Source organism: Balaenoptera borealis, assembly GCF_965194805.1.
Source record: "Balaenoptera borealis genome assembly, chromosome: 12".
NCBI classification, from domain to species: Eukaryota; Metazoa; Chordata; class Mammalia; order Artiodactyla; family Balaenopteridae; genus Balaenoptera; species Balaenoptera borealis.
Window position 1 is genome coordinate 5,561,629 of NC_138869.1, and position 15,242 is coordinate 5,576,870.

At 58.8% G+C, this 15,242-nt stretch overlaps 1 protein-coding gene across 11 annotated transcripts in view; it reads left to right on the forward strand.

Annotated features, from left to right (window-relative positions):
* EEFSEC (eukaryotic elongation factor, selenocysteine-tRNA specific) overlaps positions 1–15,242 on the forward strand; it is a 197,712-nt gene that overhangs the window by 69,974 nt on the left and 112,496 nt on the right. For all 11 annotated transcript variants that reach the window (XR_014232246.1, XR_014232247.1, XR_014232248.1 and 8 more), the window contains 2 exons: positions 64–160; positions 2,193–2,357. Coding sequence is in view for 4 of the 11 variants with exons in the window: in XM_082345253.1 (XP_082201379.1) it covers positions 64–160; positions 2,193–2,357 (262 nt within the window). In the remaining 7 variants the exon portion in view is untranslated. The remainder of the gene's footprint in view (positions 1–63; positions 161–2,192; positions 2,358–15,242) is intronic.

The window sequence follows — 15,242 nt, forward strand, 5'->3', positions numbered from 1 at the left end:
AGAGCAGAGGCCTCCCGTCGTGCTCGTCGGTGACCGTGGGGGGGACTTGTCTTTCTGTTCCAGGTTCCGAGGTGCACCCATCATACCCGTGGCGGCCAGGCCTGGGGGACCGGACGCCCCTGAAACGGAAGCTCCACAGGGCATCCCAGAGCTCATTGAGGTACTGCCAGCTTGATCCACGCTGGGGGCTCCGGCTCACTCCACGGGGGGGCCCAGCGAGGGGGACCCTCCACACTGACCCCTCGGTGCCACCTCCCTCGCCTTCCTCACGGAGTTAAGTCAGAGCAGAACCGCAGGCCTCCAGTCGCAGCCACGTCCTCGGGGGCCTCCTCTTCCCTTTCCCCGTCAAACTCGTCCACGAGGCAGCTCCCGCCAGGCTGGGGCTCTGGGGCTGCGCCACCCATTCCAGCACCTAGGGTTGTGCCAGCCCCTCCAGTGGGCCCCTCCCAGGCGGGGCCAGCGTGGCTTCCATCCTCGTCCCTTCCACCGGGCTTGGGGGTCACGGACAGAGGGGGAGCCCAGCCGATGGGAGGGCCCAGGGCACCCAGCGGGCAGAGTGGGAGTGGAGTCCCTCTGCTGAGCCCCCGGGCAGCTCAGAGGCTGCGGGGGTGAGGCGTCTTGACCCTGGCCCTGGACGGCGCGTTCCAGCACTGGCCTCACCACGTCTCTGACCTTCTGCGCTTAACCTGCTCTCTCTGGCCTCGGTTCCCTCACTTATAAAGTCAGGGAGATGGTACCACCACTTGGCGTGTGGAGTTCGTGTTCACACATGTAACATGCCGGAACAGTGCCATATCAGAGCTTACTCTGACGGTGAGGTTGGTTACCACGTACCAGGCACCACCCTGAGTCCTTTCCTTACGTGATTATTAACATCCACGATGACATGATTGTTAACAAGACTTGAGAGGCTTAAGGTATTTATCCGCATTTTGCTAAGAAAGAGCCTGAGACTCAGAGATGTTAAGTGACTTGCCCGATGTCTCACAGTGAGCGTGAGGTGGAGGTGGGATTCAGATCCAGGTTGATTGTGTTGGGGTCCACCTGCCCCAGGTCCGCAGAGCCAGGGTCGGGTGTGACCACGTTCACGGCTGCTGTTTTTGTGATTACACGGTGCTGACCTTGGTGACTTAGCAAAACAAACATTTTCTGGGTGAAGCTTTTGTTACTTTTTCATCAGCTCCAGAGAGCACTGGTCTAGGAACCTGGGACAGTTGTTTTTGTTAAAGCAAAATCCACAAAAATGCTGACTATTGAAATTGTTCATATACTCCTTTGAGAAGCCTCTGTGCAAATCTCAGGCCAAGCCTGTTTTGCGACTCTAGTCCTTTCCCACAAGAGTAGTTATCACGAGACTAAGAGTTTGGGACATTGACTACCAAATACTTTTTTGACAGTCTCTTCCCTAACGAAATCAGAAAGAAGCAAGAGGACTAACGTGGTCTTGATTTCCATTTGTTTCTTGGTAATCAGCTCCGACAGCACCGCGGAGCACAAGGGCAGTGGGCTGGCTGAGGCGGAAGCACGCGGGAGAGCGTGCGGAACAGGAAGAGCAGACCCACTGCGGAGGGCCAGTCCCTCTGTCCCCGCCGGGGCTTGGGGAAGGGGCCTTCACCCCTGCCCTGCCAGACAGAGGCTGCTGCCCTGGGAATGTGCTTCAGGTTCCCTTCAGGCACCGCGATGCAGCTGCTGGAGCGGCTTGGGGTGCTCACGGCCTGGGGGGGAGTGGACAGACAGACGACCCCAGCTGCACGTTACCTGGCGACACAGCCAGCGCAAGAGCCAGCATCACCGGGGGGAGGGGGAGGCCACGCTGGCTGGCGAGCTGCCGGGGCTGGCCGGTGGCCGATGCCCAGTGTGAGCGGGCATGTGAGGCTGGGGAGCGACGTGCCCACGGGTGCCCTCAGTGGGCTGCCTCCGCGGCTGTGTGCGGGCCTGGAGCCCAGCCCGTTGGGACGCCGCTGCGGGAATCCCAGTGGGAGAGGATAGAGGAGGGTCCTCCACGGGCCCTTTCCCTCTGCACTGAGAGAGGGAGTGGGGCCTTGGCAGAGGCTCGGAGTGCAGTCGGAGGTGGTCTGCTCTGAGCTCCTGGGCCAGCTTGCCCGAGCCCTGGTCACACCCCCTGCCCTCCTCTGCCCTGCCCCATCCAGCTCCTCTCCCGACAGGGTGTGGCACCAGCATCTCTTTTCTAGCTCCTGACGTCCCAGATTTCCATCCCAAGGAGAGACCCCTCGGGACCGTTCCTCATGTCTGTGGACCACTGCTTCTCCATCAAAGGCCAAGGCACTGTGATGACAGGGACCATCCTCTCAGGCTCCGTCAGCCTCGGTGACAGTGTGGAGATCCCTACCCTCAAGGTCAGTCTTGCCTCGCCCTTCCTTTTGGCCCCTCGTCTAGCGGGAAGGGAGGGGGACAGTCCCTGTGCCTGTGCAGCTGCGGGGCCTGCTCCCCGGGGGCCGGCTCTGCCCTGCTCCTCCTTCTCGCCTGTCCTGCCCCCGTTCTGGAACTGCCGCTCGCCCCGGTTCTCGGCACAGCACCAGCTTGTTGGGAGACTCTCAAGCAGGCATTCTTTGTAAAGAGATGGAGCCTCCAGAGGGTGTGTGGGCTCAGGGGCATGTGGCCCATGAGTGAGGGCGCTGGGTGGAAGCCCTCCCCCTTTCTACAAACCCCCCAGGTCAGGGTGGCAAGTACGTGTGGACTCATTTCTGGGTCCCTTTTGCTTAACCACAAGGATTTCAAATTAAACACAATTAGAACCTTGTGTTGCTCAGAGCCATACAGTCTGGACACCACCCAGATGAGTGTCACATTCCTAGTGACACTGGCAGCTGCCACGTCATCTTTGGAAGACCTGGGAGAAGGGTGGCAGCTGGGGTCTCCCCATCACCCCCGACTCCTGGTAACTTCTGGTCTGGCTCTGATTTAAAAGGTGTCCAGTGGCCTTGATACTTCCCTTCGGTGGGCTTTGCTTAAGGTTTTTGTTTACTGGAAAAGAAAAACTTACAGCTCCCTAACCGCCCTTCTCCTTCACGGGGAATCCAGGGTGGGGAACAAGGGCTGGTTAGAACTCGGAAACCTCCCAGGAACTCTGGTGTCCAGGGAAGGTCTCTGGTCCTCAGCGAGGCTACAGTGCGGGGGGGTGGGGGCTTGCTCTCGGCCTGTGTCCGAGGCCGGGGACGCTGCCGGCCGCTGGAGGTGCTCACAGCCCAGGTGCGTGGAGTCCGGGGGCCTGTGAAGTGGGCTTCTCCCTGCAGGGCTGTGTGGAGACGAGTGCTGCAATTGTCTTGGCTCACTGGCTGTATTGGTCAGCGACCTCCAGAGAACCAGAACCGACAGGGTGTGGGTGTGTGCGTGTGAGTGTGCGTGTGTACAAAGAGAGCGATTTTAAGGAACTGGCTGGTGTGATTGTGAGGACAGCCATCTGGAGACCCAGGGCAGAGTCGCTATTCAAATCTGAAGGCTGTTGGCTGCAGAATTTCCTCTTCTTCCCGGGAGGACAGTCTTTTGCTGTTCAGGCCTTGTTCACCATCATTATGGAGTGTCATCTGCTGTACTCCAAGTCTAGTCATCTAAATGTTAATCTCATCCAGAAAATGCCTTCACAGGAACCAGAATAGTGCTTAACCAGATATCTGGGACGTGTGGCCCAGACAAGTGGACACATGAAATTCACCGCCACCCTGGGGCGAGGTCCGTGCCTGCAGGGTCTGCCCTGAGCGAGGGGGAGGCCGGAGCACTGCTGGCACTGTGCCTGGCGTTGGCCATTTCCGGGCCAGGGCAGCCTGAGGCAGGAGAGGGGCATCTCGGGAGCGAGAGGGATGACCGGTGGTGCTTCCGCAGGTGAAGGAAACATCAGCTTGAGATCTCTCCCCTCCACCCATTCCTCCTGCAGAGCCGGGGGTCGTAGGGAAGAGTCTTGTGACCAGGGTGGGCCAACCTGAGGGCTCCCTGGGGCGGCAGCAAGAGTTGGAGGGCAAGGGTCCCCTGACACTGTGAGGCGTGATCCCCTCCTCCCCTGGCTGTCGTGGAGGCTCCCGTGAAGACCGTCAGTCCTGGATATAAAGACTACTCAGATCAAATCCGCGTTGCTCCAAGTACTAAAAGTGCAAATCTTAAAAAATAAAGCACAAAACTATGAAAACAAACTAGACTTACATTTAACAAAACTAAGCTTATACTAGTGACTGTTTTAATTCCCAGCTGGGGCAGGGAATGAATACAACGCTAGATCCCCTTCCATTCCCTGTGCTCCCTGGGGCAGACCCCTCGGGGCCCCCTGGGCCTGCACCCCCTCTGCCCTGGGAGGGCAGCTGGGAGAGGGTGAGGAGCGGAAGAGGGCTCTGTGGGAAGCAGACGCGGACTTGGGTGCTTGAGGCTCTGGAGGGAAGGAGAGGTGTCTGCTGACCGGGTCAGTCAGTGGCCGCAGCACCGGGGCCCAGGGCGTGGAGGAGGGGAAGGCAGGGCCAGCGGCCACCTTAAGCTCTCAGGGGCGCGAGTGGAGGCTTCTGAGATCTTTGGCTACTGTTTTCATCCTTATAAAGATGAACTTGCCTCTCAGAGTCCCAGGTACTGACCTGTGGTACTTGGGCACATGGAGGTTGCTTGGCAAATATAAAGTTCATTCTCCTCTTGCTTTTGGGCGCCTGTTTTCCCCCAGCGTGCTTTCCAACCCTCTTGGTATCTATTGCTGTGCAAACCTCTAATTTACTCGTCGGGAGAAGCAGAAGTTGTAGCAGTGAACTTGGATGTTGGCTGAGGGGTTTTCTAAGCAAAGTGTGGAAGGTGCAGCCTGGTTTCTCCTTTGCTGCTTATAGTAAAATGTGAGAGGAAAGGAGTGAATTGAGGAAGGAGCTGTGATTAGCAAGGGGAACCAGCTCCTGATGGCGTGGGAAATTCTTGGCTTGTGCAGATCCCAAAGGATGCTGAAAGCAGGAGATTCACTTTTGAGAGTGCGTGCCCTGCAGAAACGCCACGGGTGAGGCTGGACAGCCTTTGCTGAAGAGATTGGGTGTGTGTCTCACGGGTGCAATCAAATATCTAGCAGAAGCCAGGAAAGAGCTGGGCTTCTCCAGGAAGGATCTATGGAGAACCCTCTTGTTGAATGGCATAGATCCCCTTCACATACATGAGAGACGCACAGGTTTTTGAGGCTGTTATATGAGCAAAAACACTGCCAGCCAGGATGGAAAGGGACAGAGACCCGACAAAATTTAAAAAAAAAAGCAATTGGACTTCTGGGATTGTACATGCAGGAAATGACAGGTAGGAGGGCTCAGCTACAACATGTGTTATCCTTCAGGATAAAGGAGGAATGACTCCAAGGGCAGAGCTCTGGACACAAAGGCAGAGGCCAGAGAGGCGAGGCCAGAGGCCAGGGCCAGTGGAGCTTCCATGGGCCCAGAGGGCAAAGGATCAAGCCACAGAGGGTCATTCGCAGGCCTGGACACCTAATGGAATTTGTTTTGCTGGGTTTCAAACTTGCTTGGGACCAGTGACCTCTGAGTTCCTTCCATTTTCTCCCTATCCCTGTATTTTAAAAACAGATAACTTGTTTTCCAGTATTACAGATCCACAGGTAGAGAGGCATCTTGCCCCAGAATAGATTATTCCGGATCACTCATGCCTAGTTAGGTGACTTAGCTGATGATACTTTTGAGCTGATGATATTTAGATGAGATTTTGGACCTAATTAGAGTTAATGCTAGAATGGGGTGAGAATCTGGGATGTTGGGATGGGGTGAAAGTATTTTGCACGTGAGATGGTTGTGACGTCTTGGGGAACAGAGGGCGGACCGTAGTGGGTTGAATTGTGCCCCACAAAAGGTGTGTCCCCCCAGAACCTCAGAGTATGACCTTATTTGGAATGAGAGTCTTTGCAGATGTAATTAAGATAAGGATCTCTAGATGAGACCGTCCTGAGCAGGGTGGGCTCTTTATCCAATGACAAGTCCAGTGACACAGGGACTCTCGGGGAGGAGGGCATATGAAGCTAGAGGCTGGGACTGGGGTTCTGCAGCCTGGAGCTAAGCAATGCGCATGGTTGCCCGCATGGCCCGAAGCTAGGAGAGAGGATGGAAGGGGTACTTTTAGAGGCTCTAGAGGGGGCCAACCCAGCTGACACATTGGCTTTGGACTTGTGGCCTCCAGAACTGCGAGACGTGTTGTGGTGGCCCCAGGAAACGAATAGAGATTTTGGAAGAAAGGACTGAAGTCAGGAAGAGCTTGCAGTCCCCTGTAATCTTGGGCAGGTCCCTTAACGCCTCTGAGCTCTGAATTTCTCGTGAGGAATCGCAGCCCCGGCTCACCCTCTGGGGTTGTCGTGTGGGTGACGTGGGCCTTCAAGGCTTTGCGGGTGGGTCCGTCGCTTGCTGACGGCCAGCTCTGCTCTTCCTTTCTTCCCCATTACCCCATCCGACCGGGGAGAAGACCTAGACAGTGGAGCCCGCATTTGAAGCCATTTGGCCAGCACCAAAGACCGGCTCTGGGCATCATGCCCACTGCCCCGGGAGCCCCCACGGAGTCCCCCCGGTCTCTCCACTCACCATCACGTGCCTGGGGCCTGTCGGACACTGGGGCACTGCAGGGCAGGCTCCAAACTGGACGGCTCTCTCCCAAGGCCAGTGACATCCCAGGCAGGTTTCACTAATCTACTTGGGCGCATCTGACCGCTTGAACTCCCCCGGGGGCACGGTGCGGCCCCTCCAAATAAATAGTTGTGTCCCCTCCCGGCCAGGCCGCCCGCTGGAGCCTGTCAGACCCTGGCCCTGTCTCTGCTGCACGTCCGTCCAGCTGGGGCCCATTAGCTGAGGGGGGGAATGTTGGGGCCCAGGGAGTGAAGGAGCAAAACCAAACCCCACTTAGACCCAGACTGCTTTAAACCCAGACATCCTGCGACTCGCCAGCCTTCTCCTCAGGCTCTTTGGCTCTTTCCATCCTCAGCAGGGGGAACCCGTCGCTAAGATCTGATCTTGGGATTCTAGGCTAGTGATGTTTCCGGCAGTGATTGGCTATCAGGGTTGTAACGTCAGGAACTGTCGGAGACGCAGACGGCGAAGAAAGAGAGGCAGGGACCCAGGACCAGCCACAGGCAGGTTCCTCTCTCCTGCGCTTCACTGGCCATCACTGCTCAGACCCCGAGAGCCCCCTCTGTCCCCGCTTCTGGGGGGCGGTGTGGGGCGCTGCCCACTAGGGGTGATGGCCGTAGAGTGCCCAGCACCTGGGAGAACACTTCGTCGTTCAGTGTTGCTGTCACATGGAACTCCTGTTGTGGGTTCCACAAGCAGTAAATGGTGGGGTCCTTTCCCGGTTGTGAGGAAACAGGTCTTTGCAGGGCTACTAAATGGGTTACTGAAGTGGAACCCACGTTGGTTCTTGATAGTGAGGGGGCATCATCAGGGGTGTGTGGATACCTATTTAGTTGATAAAAGTTTTAGGGAGAGTTCAGAATTTGATAGCATATTCCTCCAAATCGAGTCCATATTCAGGTTTACTTACCTCTTAACTAAAAACCCACAGAAAGGAAAAAGAAAATCCGAAACAGTATTTGGCGTTGCTCCTCTTACCTTTGCCTCCGCTCTTGGAAGCTGCTTTACAGGGGTGAGGTGAGACTGGGACTCGGCAAGGAGTCTGTTTTCCTGCCCCAGCAAGCCCGCGGCCCAGCCCCTCCTGGCCCACCTCCAGCGACCTCTGCCTCTTGCCCTGGTTCCTCACCTGCGGCCTTCGTGGGCCGGCTCCCCGCCCGGAGGGGGTCTCTCCTTGCAGCTCCCACGGCCCCACCCTGGGTGGCTGGCCGCTCGCCCCCATGTGTGTCTCTGCCACGTGTCACACTGCAGAACCTCCTTGAGGACAGAGGCTGCGCCCTTCCGGCTCCGTGCTCTCAGCACCCGACCCGGAGCTTGGCCCAGACGAGGCCCCAGAAACTATTTAGTGAACAAAACAGTAGGAAAAAGCCAATAAGCAAATAAGCAGTTTGTTTTTGAGTAGGATTTTGATTCAAAGTATGCAGTTGATGACCTTAGAGGGCTGTGTTTGTAGAAGCTGCTCCCCGTGGGCCAGAAGCAGGAGTGGAGCGGGCGGTGGCCACTCCTCTTCAAGGCTTGTGTCTCGGCGCCTCACCAGCCAGGAGGCCCAGTGCTGGCTTATTTTCGGAGAATGACTGTAAGTCAGGCGCCCAGGGCCGCAGAGCTGGCTTCTCGAGCCGCCTTTCTCTCAAGACTGAGCCCCTCTGCTTCAGTGCTTTGTGTCTAGAAGTGTAGCTGGCCCATCTTCATCCTTAGCCATTTCATGTTACAGGAGACTCATCAGGAAGGAAGCAGCGCCAGGCTGGCCAGGCCATCTCTCCCAGCCCCGCCAGCCCCTCTGGCTGGCACCGCAGGGAGAGGAGGGCCACCTGTGGCCTGTGGTGAGCTGCTGTGGTCCCTACTGCCCTGCTGTCTTTGCGGGCGCTGCTGCGACCTTCTTGGTTTTATTTTTCTCATTAAAGGAAAGTTGAGTGTTTCCTGAGTACACAGAGAGCAAGTGTACCACTTAAACTGAATATTTATCATTCTTTCTTTTAAGAATAAAACAGTAATAAAAATACCATAAACATTGCTTTAATTGTTCACAGGCTTCAACTTGTAATAATCATGGGGAAAGGGCAAGTGAGACGTCTTTTTAAAGTAAAGGCACTTGCCTGCTTTCGTTTGAAGTTTTGTTAAAATGCTTTATTATAACATGTTCTTGTTTAAAAATAAATGCCGGCCACTAGAAGTTCTTTTTTTTCGGTCTTTTCAAAAGTATTTAAATGAGATGATTCTGGGCAAGGGAAGTCCAGAGTCTGAGCCAGCCTTACGGGACTGAGCTGGCTTCCGTCCGACCGCCAGCCGTGTCCTTGGCTTGCTGTTGGTGACCAGCGTTTGTGAGGACACACACAGGGGTGTGTGGATTAGAACAAGTCCCGCTGGGTAATTGCATCTGCCTGCCCGCAGGCACCTTTCCTCGCCCTGCACGCGTGCACGGGTGGAATTGCAGCCCCAGGCAGGGCCTCTTCGCGACAGGGCAGCGTCCTCTGAGAGCAGGTGGCAGGTCCCTGGTGTGAGGGAGAGGAGTGGGGCTGGATGTGGCGGGGGAGGGGGGGTGCTCTGGCAGCGGGAACCGTGCAGCGGCCCGGCTGGGGAGGCAGCTTAGTGACTTGACGGCCTGAGAGAAGGTCGCTGTGGCTGGTGCTCAGAGAACAGGCACCGAGGAAGAGGGGCTGTGGGGCTGGAGGCGGGGGCAGAGCACTAGGGTCCAGAGGTTTCCGTCCAGCAGCTACTGAGACATGCAGGTGGTTTTGAAGGGTGGAGAGGTGAGCGTGGTTGTGTGTGTGCATATGCGTTTCCTGCTGTGCTAGAGAGGCCGACAGTATGGAGAATGGATGCAGGGGGGCCAGAGTGCCTTTCTGGGGACCATTAGGAGGCCATTGTGTAGTCCAGGCAGATGGAGGGGACGTGGATCAAGCTGGCGGCAGTGCAGTGGGACTTACGGCTGTTTAGGAGGTGGAATGAACAAGGCTGGTGAGGCAGTGGATTGGGGCCAGGTGCAGGGGGGAGCCACGTCCAAGACAGCCCCCAGGTCTCTGGCTTAAGTAGCAGGTGGGGTGGTGGATCCGTTGCTGAGGGGGAGCCGGGAGAGGTCTGGGGGTGAGGGCGGGGGCAGAGGGGAGCGTGGGTTGGGTTTTAGCAAGTTGGAGGTATTTGGGGGCATCCAGTTGCAGGGGAGGTATATGGGGCTGAAGCTCAGACGCCAGGGAAGACATGAATTTGTGCGCTGTTGGCGAATCCAGCCGCTGCCTCGGGGCCTCTGGCGGGGAAAGACGAGAAAAGTTAAAAAGCGAGCTTCAGCTGTTTCTCCTAAGGTTTTATTTCTGGTGCTTAAAGGCTGCCAACCCTCCTCCTGTTCTTGGCTTGGGAGCCTTCCCAGTTGTGCACGGTGAGGGTCTGAGTGGCCCCGGTGTTGGCATTTCAGGATACAGGGAGGGTCTTTCTGGGGGTGTTTGCGCTCTTTCGGATGACAGACGCCCCGGGCCAGCCTCGGGAGGAGCTGCCCCGGCCTGCCGGAGCCCGTGCCCGTCTGCGCAGCGTGCGTCCGCGGGGAGGGCAGCTGTGCCCCGGGCTCCACGACGCTGCCGCGCCAGAAACGAACGGGGTGACTGGGCGGAAGGTCAGGAGTTTAAGAGCTTGTTTCATTCAAGACGGGGGTAAGAGACAGGAGGGGAGTGCGCGGGGTTATATGTGGATCCTGGTATTTTCTTTGAGCTGTGGGGAGAGTGGTCGGGGCAGGAGGGGAGGCAGCCCGCCAGAGGGAACGCTGCCAACAGAGCTCCTAATGTGATCCAGACGCAGCCCATCTCCCGCCCCTAATGCGGTCCTGGCGGCAGGAAGGCCCGGCAGCAGGCCGTTAACCCTTCGGGTGCTGGCCGCCCGCAGGCCTCGGCCCTCAGCGCGCTGATGTCGGCCCCTGACTCGGTCCCAGGCGCGTCCTGAGATGGTCAGCAGCTGCAGGTGGCAGGAGCTCGCCCTCCGCAGCCGTGGGGACCAGGGTCTCCGGTCACTCGGCTGCCGACCCGCACCCTTCAGGGGGCCTTCCCCGGACACTGACCGGGGCCAAGTGCGTGGGCGACATTTTCTCAGGAAAGAGGTGGCTGCAGGGTCCGAGGGGAGGGGTGGCTTGCCCGGGGTCACGTGGCTGGCGGGAGGTGAGCTGGGGTGGGACCCCGGGACCCTCGGCCTGATCAGTGTCCCTGGTGCCTTGGGGGCCGTGGAGGCTGCGCCTTCCTGGCTTCCCGGGGGGACCGGCCCCGCGTCTGTTCTCCCTGCCCTCTCCGAGCCCAGCAGCCAAGGAGCGCGTGGGTTTTCCGCGCTGTGAGTGGACTGACAGGCTCATCGTGGCCCTGACAGGGTGACGTAAATGTGGGTGGAGAGAGCACGCTGGAACCGCCAGGCCCACGAGCCTGCTCTGAGCCCTCAGTGAGTGTCTGTGGATAAAGGGGACGCACCAGCCCGTCTCCGCACGTGTACCGCTTGGTCCCACCCGTTCAGGAAAGCCATGCATGTGTGCAATATGTTTGTGTATAAATGCGTCAAAAGAGATCTGAAAGGAGGCACAGCGACCTGTGAATAGTGGTTCCGTCTTGGGGGGTGGGGGAGGGAAGGCGGAATTCAGGGCTGAGAGAGCTTTCATGTTTCAGTCCCTGTAATTGGTGTTCAGATCTTTTACAACGAGCTTGGATTCATCTGTTTCTTGTGTGGCTTTTAGGGAAGAAAACACAGAAAGAATTAGAGGAAGAGCAGCTTCTGTTCTGCCCTTCCCTCTTCTCTCTCACCTCCCTGTGGCCTCACCTGCCTCGCCCGAGCAGCCACTCTCCGCTGGGGAGGCCCGCTGGGGGCCCGGCGTGCTGTGCTGGGGGCCACCTCCTCTCAGGAGGCCTGAGGGGCCCCGTTCCCGGCCCTGCAGTGTGGCCTGCAGTCACCTGGCCCCCTGCGTGGATTCCCGGCCTGTCCTCTGGCTGCAGTGCCCGCGGCCACTGCCCGCCTGCCCTCCCAGGCTGTTCTCCTTCACCCCTCCCGGGCTCCCAGCCTTTCCTCTCCTGTCTCCCTCGTGTCTCTCCCCCCAGAGCGTCACAAAAGCCCTTGTTTGCTGGCCATTGCCTCCTGCCCTGTGGGGTGGCCCGGTGATACTCTTCTCCCTTTAACAGCAGCAGCCGTCTGTCCCGTTTTGACCCTGGGAAGGCCGGGCGCCGCCCTCCTTGCCCTCGCGCCGTGCTGAGCGCGTGCCTCTGCTTATCGAGAGACTGTCCCCGCTCAGAGCCACAGTGGTCCTCGCCCCCCGCTTCTCCACGACCCCCCAGGGACACGAGGAGAAACCAGGGCCCAGAGGAGCTGAGTCGTCCCCCAGGCCCCCGTGTTTCGGGTGTAGACCTGCGTGCCTCTCCAGTGGCCTGTCCCGGGTCCACCGTCCCTGACTTGAGCCTCCACGGTACGTGCCCACTTTCCTAGGCTGCTGTGGGGTGCTCGGGAGTGACCCTGCCCCTGCCAGCGTGCTGGCCTCAGGCTCTGCAGACCTCCGGTGTCCTCCTCAGTTTTAGCTTCACCTGGGCCTTGAGAGAGGAGGGGTTTGGGTGATGCGGCCTGGGCCCCAGGGCGACCGCAGCCCGGCTCTGGTAAGAGCCATGTCCCCGGAAAGGCGCCTGGCAGACGGACGTGAGCTGTGATGCGGGGGAGGCCATGCCAGACTGGCCCCTTTGGGGGTTTAGAACCTTGTGAAGTTGGCCACCTCCCTGAGCAGGGACCCTGAGGCTCTCCCACAGCTCCCCATGCTGCCCCCTGCCCAGCGGGGCCCACCGGAAGGGACTGTCCGGAGGGGAGCGAGGGGCTCTGCCCTCTCCTGCTGGCCTCCTGCTCCCGACTTGTGGTCTGGTCCTGTGACCTGGATAAAATGTAGCGACCAGCGGCCGGAAGCGTGTGGCCTGTCCGCTTCGGGCCAGGGGAGCCTCAGCTCCAGCGCCCTTCCTGGCTGCGGCCTCGGGTCACGGGGAGCCTGCGAGGGGCCTTTTGATGTGCACCGTGGATGCTCGGCTTGGCCAAGTTTGTTTGCTTAAGCATTGCTCTTGCCAGATCATTCGGACCTTCTCTTTCTTTTAAAAACATGCTGCTTGCCAAAGGTTATTTTGGATCTGTTTTTGTTTATCAGGTAGAGTTGTTCCAGCACGATTGAAAGCAGACCCACATGTCGACACGCGCCTGAGCTGCTCTCGGCCCGCGCACATGCACACACACGCACACGCGCGCACACAGGCTCTGTGCACAGCCGTCCAGGGCCCTAGAACGTACACGGCTTACGAGTGGGGTCTGGGGGCGGCAGCTTGAAGATTTTCATCGTCCAGGTGATAGCAATGGCAGGATTTCAGGTGGGGAGAAGCTAGGGGCTGTGACCTCTTGGGAGTCTCAACCAGGTGGGTGTGATGGAGCTTTGGGACCGGCGGGCCTGAGTGACCTGCCTGCTCCGGTCCAAGGCTCGCCCCACCCCCAGGCCTGCGGGGAGCATCGCACGGGCTGTGGCTGTATCCTTGGGAAGCACGCAGGGCTGCCTGCAGTCAGCAGGGGTGAGGGAACGGGTGTGGGGCTCCCGTTTAGGTGACTGGCTTTCTCCTGTGGGCGTGTTTGGGTGCTCCCTGCCAGAGGGCCTGCAGTGAATTTCTTCTGAAGATGCGTCTCTCTCTCCATCGGGACCTGTTGTGTGTACGCGGGGCTGCTCAGAAAGGCCTTTCTGCAGGTCCCTCTCAATCCTTGCCGCCCGGCCCCGTCGTACGCAGAGGGACGTGGTTAGGGTTACCGTCTTTCCTGCTCCAGGCCGGCAGCTGGACCAGTACTGAGAGGGTGCACTGTGCCCAGAGGGGGCGGGTGTGTTAGCTCACGGGCGTTTGATCACCTGTGACAGGGACCCACGCAGGTGAGCACACCTGACGAGGGACTGCGTCTGCTTCATGACAGTCAGCCCGCTCCTGCTCTGAGCACGGCTGAGTCAGGGCCCGCAGGCTGTCAGGGCCAAGTCTCTCGACTTCACTCTGGTCCGTGTGGCTTGGCCTCAGGCAGACTCTGTCCTCCCGGGAGCCTCCTTCCCGGCAGCGCCGCACAAGGTCCCCAGACCCAAGGGCTGCCGTCAGCGGCTGGGCCAGCGGGGCAAGCCGGGCCCGGGGCACACGTGCGGTCTCCCTTTGGCTGAGCTGGGTATCCCAGGCGTGACCTCTGTGTGATGCTGCCACCACCCCTGGCCTGCAGGAACCCCGCTTCCATTTCCAGCCTTAAAGCAACGAAGGTCCACATGGAGGGTTTGGAGAAAGCTTCGTTCCTCCCCAGATGGGAGCGGGGAGACTCATTTTATTATAATAACATTTTCTTCAGATTAAAAAAATAATAATAAGTGCTTGTCATTAAAAATCCGACACTACTGAAAAGGATGCAAAAACGATCTCCAGTCCCACCCATTGGAGAGAAGCCCTGTGACCCTTTGTCAGCCCCCCAGAGAGCTCGAGTGAGCACAGACACGCGGGGGCAGCGCGACGCGGTGAGGCTGTGTGTCATGTGCAGCCGGGTACCCTCCATCCCCACCGCCCCCCAAGCTGGACGTCGTTCCTTTTCAGTAAAGGGAGATCGTATAGTCACGAAGCTGACTGCAAAGCTCAAAAGTAATCACGCCTGAGTTTGGGAATCTTTCTAACATGTATTTTACACTCCCCTCTTTCGTCACACTGCACAATTCTTCCTAGAATACTGCTTATAATTTCATCTTTTCGTGATGACTCAGCTCATTTTGATGAACCAGTGGACATTATGGGGTTGGCTCTGTTGAAGCGTGTGGTCTGTTTGCTCCTCTGAACGGCTCCCTGCACACAGCCCTGGGGGCGCTGGTAGCCTGTCGGGGGAGCGGGGGCAACACTGCGGTGTGCAGGCCACGGGCTCCTTCCCTAGTTATGGGGCCTTGCAGAGGCCAGGTGTGAGCGGAGGGTCCAAGTGGCTTTCCGGACACTCCTAGGGTTGCCTGATGAGAGCAGAACCCTCCCATCATTTGCCTTTACCCCGAGAGCAAGGGGAGCGCTGAGGGGTGTAAACAGGGGAGGAGGGAGGGGGACGGCGGGAGTAGGCACCCCGGCCGGGTAGACGGGTAGACGTCTGACCAAGGGGTATGGAGTGGGTATGGGGAGCTGGCTGGGTCTCGGCAAGGGATGGCGGTGGTTCGGTCCAGGCTGGCGCTGGCAGAGAGGACAGGCCGTGACCAGCAAGTGAGGCAGTGGGTGCAGGGGTGGGGGGGTGGGGGCTCTGGGATTTCCAGCCTGTGTGACAAGACGGGTGGTCGCACTGAGGGCGCAGGGAGACCGGGCGTGGCGCATGCGATGCGGGGACCCGTGGAGCCGACACAGGGCTCCGACGTCCAGGGCAGGACTCAGGAGTCGTCCTGTCCTCGATGCCTGACCCCCGGAGTTGTGGGTGGCGTGACACCAGCTGGGGAGCTTAAAGAGGACGCTTCGCTGCTTTTTGAAGCCCTGGGGCATGTGGGGAGGGTGCCTCCTCCTCCCCCTCCTGCCCCTCCTCCTCGCTGTGGACACCACCCGGCTCCTCTGGCCCCGCCCATTCTCCTGCCCCTTTCACGGCTGTCCCCAAGTCTCCGTCCTGCTTCAGTGCAGTAGCTGTGCCTCCAAGTACTTCCTAGTAGCTTAGCCAACA